The 17,676-nt window shown below is 31.8% G+C and overlaps 1 protein-coding gene across 2 annotated transcripts in view; it reads left to right on the top strand.

The window, feature by feature from the left end:
* Positions 1–17,676, top strand: part of LOC106466604 (protein outspread-like) — a 35,385-nt gene that overhangs the window by 7,182 nt on the left and 10,527 nt on the right. For both annotated transcript variants that reach the window (XM_013926898.2, XM_022394639.1), the window contains exons 5-14: positions 1,928–2,142; positions 2,664–2,791; positions 4,026–4,103; positions 4,941–5,147; positions 5,606–6,139; positions 7,069–10,245; positions 11,633–11,710; positions 13,575–13,700; positions 14,492–14,639; positions 17,445–17,568. In XM_013926898.2, coding sequence (XP_013782352.1) covers positions 1,928–2,142; positions 2,664–2,791; positions 4,026–4,103; positions 4,941–5,147; positions 5,606–6,139; positions 7,069–10,245; positions 11,633–11,710; positions 13,575–13,700; positions 14,492–14,639; positions 17,445–17,568 — 4,815 coding nt within the window. The remainder of the gene's footprint in view (positions 1–1,927; positions 2,143–2,663; positions 2,792–4,025; positions 4,104–4,940; positions 5,148–5,605; positions 6,140–7,068; positions 10,246–11,632; positions 11,711–13,574; positions 13,701–14,491; positions 14,640–17,444; positions 17,569–17,676) is intronic.

Consider the following 17,676-nt stretch of genomic DNA (forward strand, 5'->3'; position numbering starts at 1 on the left):
CTTCTTGGAACAACGTTGTGTTCTTGTCCATGAAACCCGAGGAATAAAACCCGTTGAACAGATTTTGGACTCATCCCACCAACTTTGGCCACTTCTGCAGTCGTTAATCTGGGATTCATTTCGATGCTCCTCTTGACAGCCCTTTTTGTCCACTCCGATGGACCAGAACGATCCGGACGCTGCTCAGTTGTTTCCTTGCCGTGTTTCCTGAACTGCACGACAATTCTGTTAACTGTCAAAAGCGGGATTCCCAAATTCTGCGAAATTTGCCGCTGACTTATTCCACCATCTGCTTGACCAACTATCCTTCCTCTAACAAAATCTGATAATTCGAGAGAACCTTGAATTTTAGGCATGTTGTAGCACAAGATAATTAGTGTGCGGACCATTTTCATTTACATAGTGCTATGTGAACACAAATTAGTTAGCATAAACCTAATTTTTCGTCATTTAACTGATGTCTATTTACTTGTGATCACTCAGTGTATATGTGCTCTGCAGATGGAGTATTGTATAAATTTTGTAATCTTTTTTTTTCATATCGACAAATTAAAAAAACTACAAAATTTTGCATGCTGTAATATAAGGATATCTAATGGTGGATTCACCATATAAATTGAGATTTTCAATTTCCCCGATTGAGGTTTCCACATGTGTTCAAATGTTATTAAACAAAAATGAACAGTGGTAATTTTTCACTCTAAAATTTCCTTGTGTTCTTAGGTATTTACAGTGGATTTTTTAGTGGATTAAAAGAAAAAGAAACTGATTTAATTTTTGAACAATGTAGCATGTACAATAGTAATTTTGAGATCACCTGCCATGTTTATAAACTAAAGTTTAATATTAATTTTCATTTTTGGAAAGTCATTTGTTTTGTGAATATTCATTTGTGTAAGTTTGTTTAATAAAAACTGTAGTTCATTATGAGAGATTTCTATCATTGTAGATATTATAACAATGTATATCAATTGAATGTATCTTTACTGGCTCAGTATTTCACTATTACAGTTTTGTAAGGAGCTATCGATAACTTACAAGTTCACTAATCCAACTGGGCAGAATTATTAGTCAAAGGAAATATTTGGTGCTGAACTTGTTTCTAGTTCTCAAAACTAAAACTTTTGATATCTATCGAGGAAGTAGAATGCAGCTATCCTTTAGTTAAAGCTATAAAAGGTACCTTTGGAACAAATTGAGAGGCTGGGGGCCATATGATCTTTACAAATGTGTTTGAGAAAGACAATTATTTACTTGCATATCCTAAAAACATTTGAGGAGTTTTCTAAATTACTTTTGAACATCATTTTTGAAGCTTTCCTTCTAAAGTAAGATCCTGAAAAACAAGGTAAAAACACTGTTAATGCATTGATTTAAAAAGATCGTCAAACATGGAAAGTTTAATTACTTAATCGTGATTTTTAACCTAGTTTTTAAATTCTTTAAAACCATGTCTTTCTAATTATGAAACTTCTTAATATATATATTTAGGCTTAACCTGTTTGTGAAATGCTGAAATGAAAACGTGAAAAACAGTTAACACATTGGCATAATAATGCACAAAAGATTAAAGAATTAAAAAACATAAAAATCTAACTAGTTTTGACACTAGTTGGAATTTTTATGTTTTGTTAATTCTTTAATATTTTGTGCATTATTATGCTGATGGGTTATTATTGTGTTTTTATGAATTATCACAATATACATTTTCTTATTTAAAAATGAATATGATCCCAATTAACCTGAAAAAATTTAAATCCTTTTACTTCTTAGATTATGAATTAATTAAAAACTTTATAATAGCCTTAAAAATACATTTTGTACAATATATATAATAAGAATTTGATGCTAAAACATATGAATAAGATAAATGTTTTCTGGCTCAAAAAAAATCAGAAGTTTTGTTTTTGTTTTTTCCAACTTCAAGAGATAAACCAGATGAAAATACAGATAAGGGGAAAATTGGTGTAAGACGTTACTTGAAGAGAGATGGACGTAGCATAAGAAGTCAGCGTAGCCGGTCTGATGGAGTTGCTAAGATGATACCATCTCCAGTAACCAGGGATACAGATAGGAAGAAACACCAGAATTCCTTTCATTTACACACCGAGAAAAGTATTTTAGCATGTACTAGTGAACAAGGTAGATTTCACACTATGTGAATAGTTTTATTACTAATGAACTGGTAATTATTATTTATCTTATATTTTAATTTTGTTGCTGTTTCATAGTATATTATGTTGTATTTGAAGGAGATATCATTCACTCCATGCCCATTGAAAGAGTTGACAATCACTTCAAGATAGTTGAGAGAAATTTCATTCACTCTGTGGTAATGTTTTAAGTTTGTAGGCTAAAGAAACTGCTTTAATTGATGAATGAAGTTATTGTTGATGTTTGACATTTATTAATGATTTCGTCCTGAAATTTGGAAAATGAAACTAGAAATTATTTTTGCGGCCTAAAAGGTGGTAAAACTAGTTTTTTATTTCTTCATCGTCAATTGCTCTGTATATATATATATATGTTAATAGGAAGGTTACAATGGCAGCTGAAAGTTGTTGTATCTGTTACTTGTGTTTACTTGTAAAATACTAAAAATCATATAATCAAGACATACCCTTATATGTTTCATAATATTATTCATTTGGTTTCATTATCAGAAACAATTAATCAACGAATTCCACTTGATAAAGACTGTCAAGAACAGTCTGAGTGTGACAATCAGGGACTTCAGCAGTCAGAATCACACACTAGCTTTTCTCCCACAAAATGGCAGAATCAGGACAAGGTAACTACCTCATCCACTTACAATATGGACAGTTGTTCAAAGATGTCACTTAATGTGGATGATTTTACTCGATACAAACTAGTTACTGTTAAATCAAAGAAAAATTTTACAGTTTTAAAAGTTAAGTTTAGTTTTTCCTTAGCTTCTTAAATTGCAGTTTGTCTTTTATAGGTGTGATCAAACCACTAAGTGAAATAACTTACGATTGAATTCATTATGATAATCTATTCAAATGAGTGGATTCACTAACATTTTTATGGTGTTTCTTTAAGACATGATGGGAAACGTTTTGAGACATTATTTTGAGTTTATTGACTGTAACAAATATAAATGTTACATATCGGAGAATGGAGCACTAACAAAGTTCTTAGGTTATTCAATCACTTGAACAAATTTGTGTCCATGTATAAGAAAAAAATAACAAAAAAGTGTTCCAGTTATCAAGAAAACACTACCACTCCATTACAGTTTTAACCTAAATACAGTAGCTGTATTAATACCTTTGGTTTTAAATTCTTAAGGAAAAGTGTTATTTTTGTTTCGACTGAAAAATTAATTACTCTTGCAGCTTTAGAAACCAGAACATTCTTAGATTGAGTTAAGTTGATACGTAATTGCTACGAAGGAAGACCATTAAAGAAGTGAAAAAAATATCTTAAATATAGTTTATACCCTTAGTTTAGATATCATCAGATTACAGATAACTTGTGAAAATTGTTAAAGTTTAATTTTAATGCTGCATTCTTTTATTATATGGCATGCTTTTGTTGAAAACTTGGTATTAGACAGGAAAAATGTTAAATGCGATATAGAAGTAGCTCAACCACTTAAGCATTTATTTATATCTATAGAAGTTTTAATAGTTAATCTGAAGCATGTAAAACTGTATCAAATGTGTAACTACCATCCAATTTCTATTTAGCAATGCTGTTTGTGGTCCATTGAAAGTTATTTGGTTACCAAATCTAACTAGGTTTCAGAGTTTCTTCTTAATTCTAACAGATTTTTTTTATATCCTGAAAACTACAGTAATTGGTTGATAGTACAAACTTAAGCTGTTGAAATGTTTTGATTAACTTCTGAATAACAGATTACTTTATTGGTCGTGGTTATTTTTTCACTGGTTGTGTATCACCTGAGTTATCAGTATTGTGAAATGAAAATATGTCTTAAATTTCTAGAAAAAATGTTTTTCTTCAGTAGAAATAGTCCATGTGTGTTATTTTATATTCAGGTACGTGGTGATCCAGATGGATGCGGATTAGACTTTTCTCACTCAGGACCCCTGATTCATTCAGAGTCCACACCTGTGGTAAAAAATTCTATAAAAACTATTAAAAAATAATGTATATTCTTATAGGAAGAGAGAGAGAGAGAGAAGTGATAATATTCGGTATATGGGATACGCAGATTTTTAAGTTATATTCGGACATATTAACCTGGTATACCACTGCTATAAAGCAACCATCTTCACAGAAGAACTGAACTTATCATGTATTGGGAATCCTGAAATAAGCGTATCTTCTGTCCAACTTGAATGTAAACACACAAACATAAAAGAATCCATTTGAGAAATAAACCCCACAATGATCAATATGTTTATAGTATCTCAATCTCTAATGCTTGTGTTGCACTCTACAACAAAGATAGTCTGGTTAGTGTGTTTGGTGCCAAAGGTATAACATTAAAGTGTGCTATAGTATAAACACATCAAAGAAAAAGTAAAAATTTACACAAATGGAAGAATTCATAGTTTTAAAGTGTGTGTGCACGAACATCATTAAATTGTTTAGATTATTGAAAATACTTTTGTTTTAAGTCTACATATAATTATATATTTGTGTGTTCGTATATTGACTTATTAAAGTATAAGATCTAATTTATAATCTTATTTTTTCTTTGCATGAGTTGTCAGAATTATTTGTAAACCGAAACAGTGATAGAATAATTAATTTTATACAGCAGACAAGATACTTCTTTCATGAGAAAAATTAATATAAATACTTTTTCTTAGAAACTTGAGTCGTATATTTTGTAACCAACGATACATACTAAAAAGCATGTTAGATTACATAAATAGGCTGATGGGGATGAACAAGTGTTTCGATTATCTTATTTTTTTATATAACATATTTTTCCTTGACTCTAGGACTTGTTTCTTAAGAAAGGCTGGTTACTGAGACAAGGTCATAATGAATGGTATAAACACTGGTTTGTTCTTCGCAACTCCTCTTTGACATTTTACCTCAACCCTAGTGCAGAAGAGTCAAAAAATATGGATGGTATTTTAGATTTACAGTTGGTGAAAGGAGTGGAGGAAATGGAAACGGATAAAGACCACGCATTTTGTATTACAGTAAGTTTGCATTGCTGATTTGCTGTGATAAAAATATTTTTAATTAAAACTATTTTTTGTTTGGGCTGAGCCATCTAATACATTACAACCATTTTAGATATGTATGTCACATATCTGTAGTACTTGTAAATTTTTTCTATTGCCTGTTTTTCTGTTTGTAAGTCTTTTAATCGGATATCAAGGAAATGAAGCAATACAAAATTTTTTTTTCATAATTTTATCTAAGAGATTAAAAAAATGAAACAATAATATGAATTAAACAAATTCTTCAGAGTATTTTTTTATGTTTCTAATTTAAAAATATGACTTGTTTAAATTATGCATGAGACATAGTTATCTTGTTGTCAAAACTACGTTTTTCACATAAATATAGTAAGTAAAATCTTTAGTGTGGTGTTTAATATCTTTAATAAGCATTGATATTACTATCAGATAACATATTTTGTAATTTTCTCCAGACTACTGATAACAAAAAATATGTATTTGCTGCCATCACTGCTGGGATTCGAAACAACTGGATCCAGGCTATTGATGGCGCTGCAAAATGTGTCATACCAGAAATGCAAAAGAAGGGTCGTACAGAGGGAGTAACTGATATTGCTTCCAGGAGCAAACTTGGTGTAATTAGCCCTGTGCGTGATCATGATCCAGTCAAACTATTGGATGTTTCTTCTAGTGATGACCCTTCAGAATATTTTTCTTTTGTGGATGAAGAAGAACTGACTGAACAACTAGTTTCGCCACGAACGTTGCCTCCATCTCCACCTCTGAATAGAACTGCCATTTCAAAAGTCAAAGAAAAGGCTCGATCATGTTCGTCATCAAGGTATAGAGCTGGTAAGCAGCTACGATCATCTGCAGCCACAGATAGTGAACAAAATACATGTGGTATGGAGGTTGACCAACAGAGTGATGGCGGAATAAGTGACAGGTCTAGTTCAAGTGTACATGGAAAAGATTCACCATACTGGGAAGGAAGACTCTCATACAGAGTAAGCTTTAAGATATGAACAACAAATGAATATAATTAGAATGAGATAAACTCTGAAAATATAAAATAATTGTTAAGACCGCTATAAATAATAGAGAAATATGTGGACATTTGGTCCAAACACTGGCTACCAAAATTTATTTATACATGTAGGAAATAATTTAGAACTAACATTCTGCCAAATTGTAATTTAAAAGAATACAGTAATTTCAAATACAGTGTGTTTTCAAAAATACATATTTCTAATTATCTCTACCTACAACATACAAAGAAATCCCGAAGGAAAAGAGTGGTCCTATGTCCAATACACTGACTACATCTTTATCTTGATTTTGTACAGTGCATTTCAAATTACAATTAATTTAAATTACATCTTGACAGTATGCTAGTTCTAAAAGTAATCCTAAAAACAGAAGAGGAAAATTACAAAAAAATTGATACTGAATAAATATAATAGAAAGTGTTCAGAATTAGATGAATAAACTTTTAATATTAACAAAACAAGCTATGATAGTCATAATTACATTTTATTTTCGTATTACTTGCTTAACTAGACAGCACAGAATTATTATTTAACCTCAATATTTCAGGATCACTCTTCATATTCCCTGTTAATTCACTGAAAATGATATTATGTAAACAAATCAGTTAATATAAAATACTTTATGTATTTATTTTAATTTACTTACTATAGAAAAACCCTTTTAAGAACAGTGTTTGATAAGTTGCTTAAAGATATTGTAATATCTAAAATAGTGACACAACCCTTCATTCCTGAGTAATACATCTAATTGGATTTTACACTTTATCAGTTCATGTTTGTTCATATTCTTTAAAAACAATCATCTTTCTTTATTAGTTTAGATTCAGTTATAAACAATTTTTGACTTGCTTCAAGTCTTTTTTTTTAGAAAGTTTGTTATGTTTTAGGAACGCATGAATAAAGTTCTGGACGATGGAAATAACAATTTTGATAACAAATGTGTTGCGAGATTAGCTAGTCCAACACCATCTCTGAAAAACTGCTGTTACTCTAAAGAAACAAAAGATGAAGACTTGGCACCTAAGTCTTTGAATGTAAATGATAGTAAAGAAGAGCTTTTGGAAAAAAAACATCGGTTACCTGAAGAACTGAAATCCATAAAGAATAGTAAAGAGCATCAACAGAAGATGTCTACAGGAAATTCCAAAGACATTTCTGATAAAAACCCTGAAGATAAATTAGAAGGAAAACATCAAAAACAAAGTGAAAGTGGAGAAAATCCATACAAATCAAAATATGAATCTTTAAAGCTCAAGTACAAGAAAGACAGAGCAGAGTGGGAAGCAAAACTATTTAGAAAGTTATCCATTCCTTCCAAGTTAGGGAAAGCAGAAGAATTACAAGGGGCTATCCAAAACTGTAAAAATCAGTTGATGAATGTTAAGTGTAATCTCGAGAAATCTCCCGAAAAGAGGGAGGAGAGCTTGGTCTGTTGGAAGGAAGTTTCTAAGCTGTATGAGGAACTAGAGAAGTTACTTGGAATCAGTGAAAGAAGATCTAAGAAAGATAATGAAATTTCTAAATTAAAGAATTTGAAAGCTGAACTTCAAGGAGTTTGTGATGATCGACAGAAAGAAATTGAAAGACTCAAAATTGAGCTGGATATTCGTAAGACTGATATTATAGATTTGGAGAAAGAGCTGAGAAAAGTACATGCTGAGCTAGAAAAATTAAAGGACCAAACTGACCTGCAAGGCCATGTTAGAAATTTAGAGACCATGCTAAAAAACTCTATTTGTAATTCTGATGGAGCAACTACTAAACAACCAGATTCTTTCTTACTAATGGAGAACTCAGAACTCCAAGTTAAACTTGAAACAGTAAATGAAGTGGTAAAGAGTCTCAAAAGGAAATTAAACGAAGCAGACCAAAATTTTGATGGCCTTGAAATCAACTACTTCAAATTGCAGCAAGATATAAAGAGGATGCAAGAAGATCATTCCTCTCAGTTAGCTCTGATGACTGCACGGGTGGATGATTTAACATCGAAACTCACAGTATCTGAAAGAAATTTCCGCCAGACAAAGCAGAAGCTTGCAAGAAATGAATCCAGACAAGAAAGGCGAAAAAGTTCACTTCGTGGAAAAGAAGGTTTGAACTTATCCAAGGAGTTTGAAAGAAAAATAGTAGATCTTGAAGAGAAATTAGGATTCATTGTATATTCTCTTAAAGAATCACAAGACATCAAGGAAACTGAAAAACCAAAGAGTCAAATTCAACCTCGCTCTGAAAGCCCATTAACAGATACTCAGAACTTACTTATTCGACTCAATAATTTGGATACAAAAGTGAAAAATGTTTCTAGTTTAGCTGGATTTTCAGACCAAAAGATTGGTCAGAGAGATAATTTGGAAAAACCAAAGATTTTTTTACAAATTACGAATGACAGTGAAGAAAGTGGTCCTGAAGAGTGGAAAACTTTATCTTTGAATAATAGTTTTTGTGACTTGGGTGAATTAGAAGCAGAGAAAAATGACAAAATGCAACCTCAGTCACTCTCTGAATGTGTTCACTTCATTTCTGAGAAAATCCAATCTTTAGGTTTCTGGTTTCATAATATTTTATATCTTCTGCATACACAAGGAAAGGAAGTTGATAGCAGCATTAATAAGGAATTAAAGCATCTTGTAAAAACTATTGATAATTTATCTCATAATGGTTTTGAAAATACACACATCAACTCGGATAAAAGAATGTTATTAGATGTGGTGTATCGACTAATCTTTTTTTGTGAAGTTGTAAAAGCCATAGACAGACTTACTGACTTTGATATGTCTAAAAGGAAAGATTTAATTGAGGAAATAAACCATGTAAGTCATTGGCTGTCAACCCTAGAAAAAAAATGGTCTTCATTAGAAGCTACATCTAAAGAGGTTAATGAAGAAATAAAAAGAACTTTGTTTGGTTTCCTTAAAGATTTTCTTCTGGTTAAACATAGAAGTGATCTCGTAGCAGCAGAGCAGGTTGATGCTTCTTGTGACGGCATCCAATATGATAGCTTCAGTATAACTTCTGAACTAGAAAATATAGAAGAACAGTTTTTACACATCAGTGAGGCCTTCAATACTAACAGAGCTGATAATTTATCAACTCTTTTGTCTTCCCTTAAAAACATCTCTGATAATGAATTATGCGAAATACAACCACTCAGATGTAAAGAAGCATTTGTCACTGAGAATAGAGCTAACCAACTATCAGTCAAAAGAACCATTAATGAAGAATTACTTTCAGAAAATCTCCTCCATGTTGTCACAGAAACCTGTGAAAAATACCTAAGATTAATAGCCCATCAAAGAAACCAACAAATCAATTTACTGCACTATGATCAAGAGTCATTTGACCTTTGGTATAACCTAATTGATAAGTCTTTGCAAAAAGAACAGAAAATATTTTCAAATGAACTGAAGACTGGTTTATCGAAAGTGGAATCTTTACATGAGTTAGAATTGAAATGTTCTCTTAGCCAAGAAATTTTGACGAAAATTACTGACTTAGCAAATCTTACAGCTTTCAGTGGCATTATACATGGTTCTATTGCATATCTGAAGAGCAAAGCCGAAGTCGTAATTAGTAATTCAAAAACTCGATTTAATACACAGGAAAGTTCTGGAATAGAAGAAAAACAGTGGATAACTTACTTGAGGGATAATTTGTATCAACGAGTAGTTCTTTGTGTATTACCACAGACTTCCCACAGTTGTGTAGCTCAGGTAAATGAGAAATGTTTGGAAAACATTGCTAAACAGAGTGCTTCCAGAGAGGCTAATCTACAGAAATGCTTTCATGAAGATTTAACTGAAGAGAAAAGTAGTTATGAACAAGATCTGTCCCAATTACAATTGACAACTTTGCAACAACAACAGAGACAGCAGTTTGAAGAAGGGTGTTCTACTTGCCAAGAACTCAGAGAAGAAATTTGTCAGTTACAGGCACAGCTGGACATATTTCAGGACTCAGAACAAATAATGAAACAACACCAAGAGGAAATAGAGAGTCTTAAATCAAACCATCTTGCTGAAGTGGAAGCCATAAAAAAAGAAATGCGTGAGCTTATTGAGAAGCAGGTAATATTTGATTTACAAATTGAATTTCTGTATTATAATGTTGCATTTTTTAAAATATTTACTTTTAAAAGAATTTCAACATTTTAGGTCTGGTAAAAAAAAAAATTGTAGCCTTTTTGTTTAAAGTTATTGGTGATAATTCCTTTCTGATTTAAGGAGTCCCTATTTTTTTTAGAAAGGGGAGGGGTTAAACATATCAAACTGTTTTCTTATCATTTTTTTTATAGAATTGATAAAAATTGCTCTCCAACAGCTTAATCTAGTTCACTTCTTCTTCTTCTTTTTGAATTTTGCGCAAAGCTACACGAGGGCTATCTGCGCTAGCCGTCCCTAATTTAGCAGTGTAAGACTAGAGGGAAGGCAGCTAGTCATCACCACCCACCTGCCAACTCTTGGGATACTCTCTTACCAACGAATAATGGGATTCACCGTCACATTATAACGCCCCCACGGCTGAAAGGGCGAGCATGTTTGGTGTGACGGGGATTCGAACCCGCGACCCGCAGATTGCGAGTCCAGTACCCTAACCACCTGGCCATGCCGGGCCTATCTAGTTCACATCATAACAGTTGTTGTTCATACAGTTTGATACTAGTAATATTATCATAACTGCTGCTATGTGTATTGTGTTTCAGCCAGCCTGATGAGAGTTAATTTGTAAAATTAATCAAGGTAATTTTTTTTGTGTATATGTGAAAAAAAATCTCTAATTGACTGTTTAGAGGACATTATTATATAGCACTCTTTTCAAAAACCTGATAATAATCAGAATGAAGATTTAGTTAGGTCTCTAAAGTATAAAGTATTTCTGGAGAGTTTAGTAATACTCATTTGAAATGTGAAGCCTCACTGTGTAAAGGACTTGGACAATAAGACTGTAACATTGTGCTGACTTAAGGAATGTTTGTTTTAAACTTTAATACAATTGTACAAAAACTAAAAACAAATATTTTTCAACTGAAATCGTTTTGAACCTCTACAGGGTATTTTTCAATATTAGGGACTTTAGGAACATTGTTTGATATTTTAATCTTCTTAAGTAATCGTTTGTGTTTGGTGAATTTTTTTTCCATATGTTGGTTGAAAAATTATAAAATTGTAAATGGAACTGTATACAGTGAGAGGTGTTGTGTTGTTTTAAATTGGGGTACATTTTAAATTGAAGTGATTTGTCTTGATACTTTTGTTAAGATTTGTATCTTATGATGTGAATTATAAACATGAGGTTCTGTATGACTATAAGCCAACCAGTGGCTGCACACCTACAGAAACTGAAAACAGACCCTTCAAAATAATAGTTTGCACTGAAAGGGTTAAGAGAATAAAATGATTTTGATTTGTCCATTGTGTTTCCTTATCAGACTTTTTTTTGTTTTTGGGTCTTTAGGATAAACTCCACACTGAGAACATCTCTGAACTTCAAAGTGAACTGCAACTTTCTCAGAAGCATTTGAAATATCTTGAGGTAAACATAAATATCTTTATGTAAGTTTATATATTTGTATATAGAGTGTTTCTGTTTCCAAGATAGCAAAGTTGTCAGTCATACTGATTTATTAAAAAAGTGACAACAATCACTACTTTATGGATTAATTTATAATATACACATGATGATATCCTACTCAATTTTTTAAGTCACATTTGATTGTTTTATACTAAAATGTTCGGCTAGGCATGGCCTAGTCATTAATGTGTATGGCTGTGAATTTGAGAACCTCTTTATTGCAAAAAGAAAAATTGGACTTCCAACTTTATGGTAATGGATATGCTATAACAGTGATCCCCAAACTTTACAAGGACACATAACCCTCTTACTTTATTCATTCTTTCACAGAACCCTAACCCTTAACCCACCTTTAAAGCCTAGTCTAGATGAAAGTGACCAAGTTCGTAACAATGTTGTTAGTGTAAAATTGTAAGCTATGTGGAGAAGACTGAATATCAACAGGCTCATGATTTTTAAAAATACGTTTAGTCTCTGACTGATTAACACTCCATACTTGATAAAACCAAATCTGTCGTTACTTGTTATCTTTGTTTCTAAAAATATGACAAAATCACGGAAAAAAAAATATCACAAGACAGTTTCAATTGGAAATAGTATGTCACAGGAAATCATTAGCTCAGAAAAAATTAAATTACTATTTACTGATAAGGGGAAAAAATTAACCTTTTTAAGTCTTAGTGAATTCAGTGAACTGGTGTGTTTCAAAAAAGAGCAGCATCAGAAGATTTCATTAAAACTAATTTGGCATAATAAACCATTTTGAATTTAAAATTATTTTTGCCTTTAGATAAGAAAATAAAGTAAATATACATAACTATTATTTAAAAGTTATATTGTAAGTAACTTTTATTAAATGACCAACATTATAATTGCTTAATGAGATGTAGTATTTGTATTGTTGAGTCATCCGAGTTTGCTCTAGATTTAGTTGTCAGAAGAGTTTATCTCAAAGATATTGTAATATTATATTATTAATATGTAAAATTACCATTACACAAGCTGAAGTGGTTCCTTTTAACATTTTTTTATCTCAGTCTTCATAGTTTAGCACTGAAAAGTAATCTTGACATATCATGATGTGTAACTTAGTTGTGACAAACACTACTGAACAGAACTTAAGATGTAACACTTTGAAGACAGTCTATATAACAGACCTGGGATGAATTGTTACAACTGATATACATAACAAGATCCGAGATATGAATGTTACAAATTATACACAGAAAATAATATAAGATATGATTTTATATTTATCGGCATACACTCCGCAGAACAGAGTAATGACTGACAGAAAATAATTCAAGCTGTACCATATAGCAAATGAGCAGCGATATGTAGAAAACAACATACAAGACAAATCGGAAAAAGAAATAACACATCCAAAAAAAAGGCCTGTTCAGAAAATTAGATTAGGGAAATAGTACAAATATGTGATTTAGAAAATCTTATGTCAATGCTAGAATTTTTTTCTACATTTCTCCGAACATGAATTTTACTGAGGGTCTGGTCATTAAACAGTATTGTATCATAGTTTACAAACTATGTACAGTTTCACATCAGATTAAAATCTTGCTCATTTTATTGTAGTGCTACTGTCTCATGGATTTTTATTCAGGAATGAATTAGCTAATTTATAACTTGGATTAATAGTAAGAATTAATAACAGTAGGAATTCATCACAAAATAAAACCTATAAATATGGGTAAAAATGTTCAGTTTACACATTCAGTTAGTACACACAACGTATCAAGTTCCATTACCTAGTGAGTGAACTACAGCTTTTAGAATAGTATTTCTGATCTGATTTGTTTGTTTATTACAGCTGGAACATGAGGAACAGATGAAGAGCATAATTGAGAGTTACCACCACAAACTTGAAACAAAACATGATGTCATCAGCGAGGAGGCCATACGAAGACGATACCAGTCGGAGATTGAACAGTGGAAGGTCAGTTTGTAAGCTCGTAGTGTTTCAAAAAATAAAATAGTAATTGTTCGACATAGCCTGTGAATGTTCTTCATTAAACATTGTAATTTGTTTTGCAAATAAACCAGTCAGTATATAATATCTTTAAATTTGCTGAATTATTTATTCCGATAGCAGTTGATATTTTCACTATGTATTCTATAGTATTATTCAAGGAAGCCACTAAGCAAATTACAAGTTTAATACAGTTAGTTGTTTTGTCCAGTACTAACTAAATAGTTTTCTGTTTTTTGTAATGTTTTTTTTTACACAGTATTATGTTAACCATGATATTACAGGTTACATTAAGGATGTATTTAAAGCTAAGTTTAATCATTTTATTCTGATTTATTTATGACAAATTTTCTATAATTTTGCCATTTTTGCTACGCTTAGTGTCAAAACCACTAAATCAGGTTGTTTATTATTTCACGGTTGAATCCTTTGTTTTACGATGTCATATTCATTGATCTTTAGCAGCTCAAAAATCACTTGTGACATTTTCAGTCCTACTGATCCTAAAAGTAAATGTAATACTATTATATTAATAGACAGGTCATCATATGCAAGAACTGAAATGGACATACTGTGATTGGCCATTTGCTTGTTGTTTACAATCTCTGCCATGTTTTATTTTATAAGATGGGCATACATGTTCAACTAAACTTAAATTGTAAATGTTATTGTATGGTAAAAGTGAATTACAACAGATAGGCATTGTTGAAGGGTGCAGTAGAAGAGATAAGCTAAGCTATTTTCTTGCTATTTTGTAGGGTCTCTCTGAAAAAGGACTGATAGCAATGGAAAACTCATACAAGCGAATGATATCAGATATGCAGAAAAAACATCAAATGGAACTTAAACAACTGGAGAATGAAAAGGAGAAGGTTTTAGCAGAAGAAATTCAGGCAACTAGAGCAGGTATGTGTATAATGTGTCCCATTGAGGAGATTGCTTGCTCTATGTACTGTAATTATGGAAACACACATACAAACAAGAGAATAATGGTAACAAGATGGTGAATTTAGTAATGGTGCAAACAGATTCATCAGATGTGAATTGGAACTTAATGAGTAGTAAAATCACAATGACAATGGTAACAAACACTGGACACTTGTGGAATGGTAACAGACATTTAATACTTGAGTGCTTGGGGAATGGTAACAGACATTGGATGCTTGTGGAATGGTAACAGACATTGGATGCTTGTGGAATGGTAACAGACATTGGATGCTTGTGGAATGGTAACAGACATTGGATGCTTGTGGAATGGTAACAGGCATTGGATGCTTGTGGAATGGTAACAGGCATTGGATGCTTGTGGAATGGTAACAGGCATTGGATGCTTGTGGAATGGTAACAGGCATTGGATGCTTGTGGAATGGTAACAGGAATTGGATGCTTGTGGAATGGTAACAGGCATTGGACACTTGTGGAATGGTAACAGACATTGGACACTTGTGGAATGGTAACAGACATTGGACACTTGTAGAATGGTAACAGAAATTGGATGCTTGTGGAATGGTAACAGACATTGGACACTTGTGGAATGGTAACAGAAGATATATATATATATATATATTCCATCTTCAATAAGCTATATTAAACAATTTTAAACACAAGTTTCAGAGTTACAGCATTTCTTAATGATGAATTCAAAAGTTCAGAATAATAGAATGAAATTAAATTGAAACATTTTGGATAGAGCCCAACACATGAGAGTGTTAAAGAGAATTGAAAAGCAACTATCAAATCATCAAAGTTCTGCAGTTCACGCTTATAGAAACTCTCGTACATGGTGAAAACAGCAACTACCCCATTTTGATTAAAAAGATTCAAAACCATCTCGTTTGTATCATCAAATAATGAAGTCTTAGTTAAGTGGTCTCCTAACTATATGTAATAACACACCTTCAGTTAATCATATCTGTTCTAAATAACTTATGTAACTTGTCATACTATTACTTCATATTTTAATTCTTCATTAGGATATGTTGTAGCTGTAAACTTAGAAATCTTTATAACTTACCCTTTACTTTGTTTGATATAGCTTGCTGGAAATGCAATATCTATATTCCAAGAAGTTTGAGATTTAAATGTCATTTGCTATTGTCATTGTGCTTTTGTTACAAAACATTATTACAGAAAATGCAAAAGATAAGCGTATAAGTTTTACAGTGCATTAGTAACTTGTTGAGGCCAAAGAGCAACAGACCTCATTTTCCAGGCTGCCATGTAGTTTATCAATGTAAGATTATGGAATATAAATGCCTTTTATTACTCCCCACAATTTAGCCAAATTATTTGATTGTCTTTTGTTATCAATGTAAGATTATGGAATATAAATGCCTTTTATTACTCCCCACAATTTAGCCAAATTATGTGATTGTCTTTTGACCTTCTCAGTTTTTACATAAGCCCATATGTGTTGTATTTCTGTGGTAATGGTGTGATGGATTGATATGCTTGAACTTGTCAATTATCAGGGTTCCATAAATTATATGTAGACCACTGACACTGATGGCATGACATGAACTCTACAGATGAGTAGTTAGCTGCTTGACAACCATTTCTGACAAAGGAAGCCATACCAAAAGGTTAAAATGAGCATGTGATCACAAACAGTAGAATAAGCAAAGCTGGAGATGTTTGAATTGTTTGGCAACAATCAATGGCAGAGAGGAGAATGGTAACACCTACAGCAAAGCATGGTGGTGGACCAGTTCAAGTTTAAGGCTGCATTTCAGCTAATATGGATGTTACTGTTTTTAGGTAACATTCACATCTATATTTACAGCAAATTAATTTGTAAGAACTATACTTGACTAGCATCTGTCTGATGGAGTATACCCTAAAATAACTAACATCGCTTTTGGAAAGTTTGAGTTTTTTTCTACCAGTTTTATGTACCCTGTTCACAGTGTTGCATACAGCAGCTACTGAAACATATGTTGCTATAATCTTTTGCATTGAGTATCCATATCCAGTTAAAATTTTGATTTCTACACATTTGAAATGCAGAATTTCAGTCTTGGAAACCATGATTAGAATCACACTATTATCACTGGGCTTAGTGTGACTGCCTCTACTTTTTTATAGACTTTATATTGGTGTAGCACTTTACTGGCTGAATGACAACCAATCAGATGACTGTATTTTTGTGCGGCTCATTCTCAAAAGGACAAAGATGGTTGGATTTCTATAGTACTTGACTTTTATGTCCATTTTCATAAACTTTTCCATACATGTTTGCAATGCTATTTGTAATTCAAACTTTAAAAATGATACTTTCCTAGTTCATTCAAAAAATTTTAATACTGAAGATTAACATCTCTCATTAGAAATTTAAAAAAATGTGATAAACCATAGTAAGCAGAAAGATTTCTTATAAACTCGTTTTTCCGAGCTCTACAAACTTTTTTTTTGTTGTTGTTAACATATAACATATCCACATACACCAACTAAGTGGTTTTAATGTTTCATTAAACCTATGTTAATTGGTAGTTTACTTTTTAGGAATAAAATCATTTAATATATGTTGATTAGTAAAACATACTTACTTATTGGTGAAAAGGTTGCATTGTGAAATAGAATACAAAGGTATGTTGATATTTTCCTATTGAGATGATTGCGTCTTACATTCTTTAGTTGTCCTTCGATCATGCTAGTTTTATTCATATATATTTGACTGACTAAAAAAAAAGGAATCATTAATCCTGTCTACAGCCCTTGATGCTATGAGAAAAGCTCATAAAGAAGAACTTCAACGAGAAATTGCTAAGTTTAAGGAAGAATTTTTTAAGCAGACAGAACGGCCATGCAATGTGGAGAGTCAGTATAAAGAACATGAGTAAGTATAAATACTCTAGCTATATATATACACTTTGTTCAGCAGTACAGAATAGTCCTTTAGGAAAGGCTCATGCTATTATACTTAATAATCCTGTTTGTATTCATT

This window comes from Limulus polyphemus, unplaced genomic scaffold (assembly GCF_000517525.1).
Source record: "Limulus polyphemus unplaced genomic scaffold, Limulus_polyphemus-2.1.2 Scaffold2317, whole genome shotgun sequence".
In the NCBI taxonomy this organism is placed as follows: Eukaryota; Metazoa; Arthropoda; class Merostomata; order Xiphosura; family Limulidae; genus Limulus; species Limulus polyphemus.